Below are 1,434 nucleotides of genomic sequence, written 5' to 3'. Positions count from 1 at the left end.
GTTGCCAGTACCGCCTGACTGGCTCCCGTAGGATTTTCGAGCGAGATCGTTGCCAGTGCCCCTGGACTGGCTTGTGCAGGTGGCACATAAAAGACACCATTTCGAGCGTGGCTGTTTTCGTGCAGGTGACACGTAAAAGCACCCACTACACTCTCTGAGTGGTTGGCGTTAGGAAGGGCATCCAGCTGTAGAAACTCTGCCAAATTAGATTGGAGCCTGGTGTTGCCATCCGGTTTCACCAGTCCTCAGTCAAATCGTCCAACCCATGCTAGCATGGAAAGCGGACGTTAAACGATGATGATGATGATGATGATGATATACACATACATGCTTGTGTGTGTGTGCAAGTACATACTACATGCTTGTTTCATTACAAGCATAAATGTTGCAAAGAAGAGTTAGCTGTTTTGTATTTCATAAACAGAAATGTCCACAACAGGCAACCAATCTTATTAGCCTTAATAAGGTTGGGAAAGCAGGTTGACTCTTATCTGTGGAATCAATTTATTTAAATTTACCATCTGAGAAGTATGAAGTATTAGTTGACTTAGTGAATCTTGTTACGCTATAGGTATGTCTATAATGTGCTAGAGTATTGCTAATAATGTTCAGTAAGGGCCTTTGATGATAGTTGTGTCAGGCAGTATTAGCACCCAGCCAATGAAACATACAGAAACTTTGTATTACCTTTCAGAGAAGTTACATTTTCTTCAGCTTTCTGTGATATAAACAAACCAGTACGATCAAATTCAAATCTACAAAATAATCAAAGAATAAATTTAGGCTAATTATTCATCTAGCCGTTCATACACACACAAAAGAAAAGTATGTCCTTAAGTTTTTTTCCTTGTCTTAGTTTATAGCAATTGTTGTATATCAAAAGAAAAAAGTGTAACTGGTACAAATGTTTAAAAATTAAAATTTCTTTAACACTAATGTTACAAAAGATATCAAAACAAAAATAAATTTGACGTTGATTAGTGGCCTGTTAGATAAGAACATTATAACCTTTATTTTCTTCATTTTATAACTGAAGGTGCCTAGTTTGAAACCCATCTGATATTATACACACCTAGGAATTCAACAACTAAGGAACATCAGAGCTCAAACTGATTAAAACTATGTATAGGCATGTAGTGACACCTTTATAGCAGACAACATTTCCGAAGTTTTTATCCACGCATGCGCAGGGACTAGTTCCGGAAGGAATACAGGAAGAGTCTCATGCGCATGCGTAGTCATCGATATCCAAACGTTCCCGCTTCTTTCACCCTGGCCGGCGAAGAGCCTAGACGTTGTAGCAGCCACTCTCCAACATTCCAACTCTGGAGCTACACAAATAACCACGCAACTTCATTGACGGCGTCTCAGTAACCAAAGGGCGAAGTGCTGCCGAATTCTATTGTAATAAATATTGTTGTGTTGATAGTTCAG

General features: G+C 39.1%; 1 protein-coding gene across 1 annotated transcript in view; it reads right to left on the bottom strand.

The window, feature by feature from the left end:
- LOC106870186 (autophagy-related protein 2 homolog B) overlaps window positions 1-1,434 on the bottom strand; it is a 161,036-nt gene that overhangs the window by 37,868 nt on the left and 121,734 nt on the right. The window contains exon 27 of the mRNA XM_014916188.2: window positions 688-755. Coding sequence (XP_014771674.1) covers window positions 688-755 — 68 coding nt within the window. The remainder of the gene's footprint in view (window positions 1-687; window positions 756-1,434) is intronic.

The sequence above is a fragment of the Octopus bimaculoides genome, chromosome 3 (genome assembly GCF_001194135.2).
Source record: "Octopus bimaculoides isolate UCB-OBI-ISO-001 chromosome 3, ASM119413v2, whole genome shotgun sequence".
NCBI classification, from domain to species: Eukaryota; Metazoa; Mollusca; class Cephalopoda; order Octopoda; family Octopodidae; genus Octopus; species Octopus bimaculoides.
The sequence above is the reverse complement of the archived record's forward strand: the minus strand, read 5'-3'. Positions and strand labels throughout refer to the sequence as shown.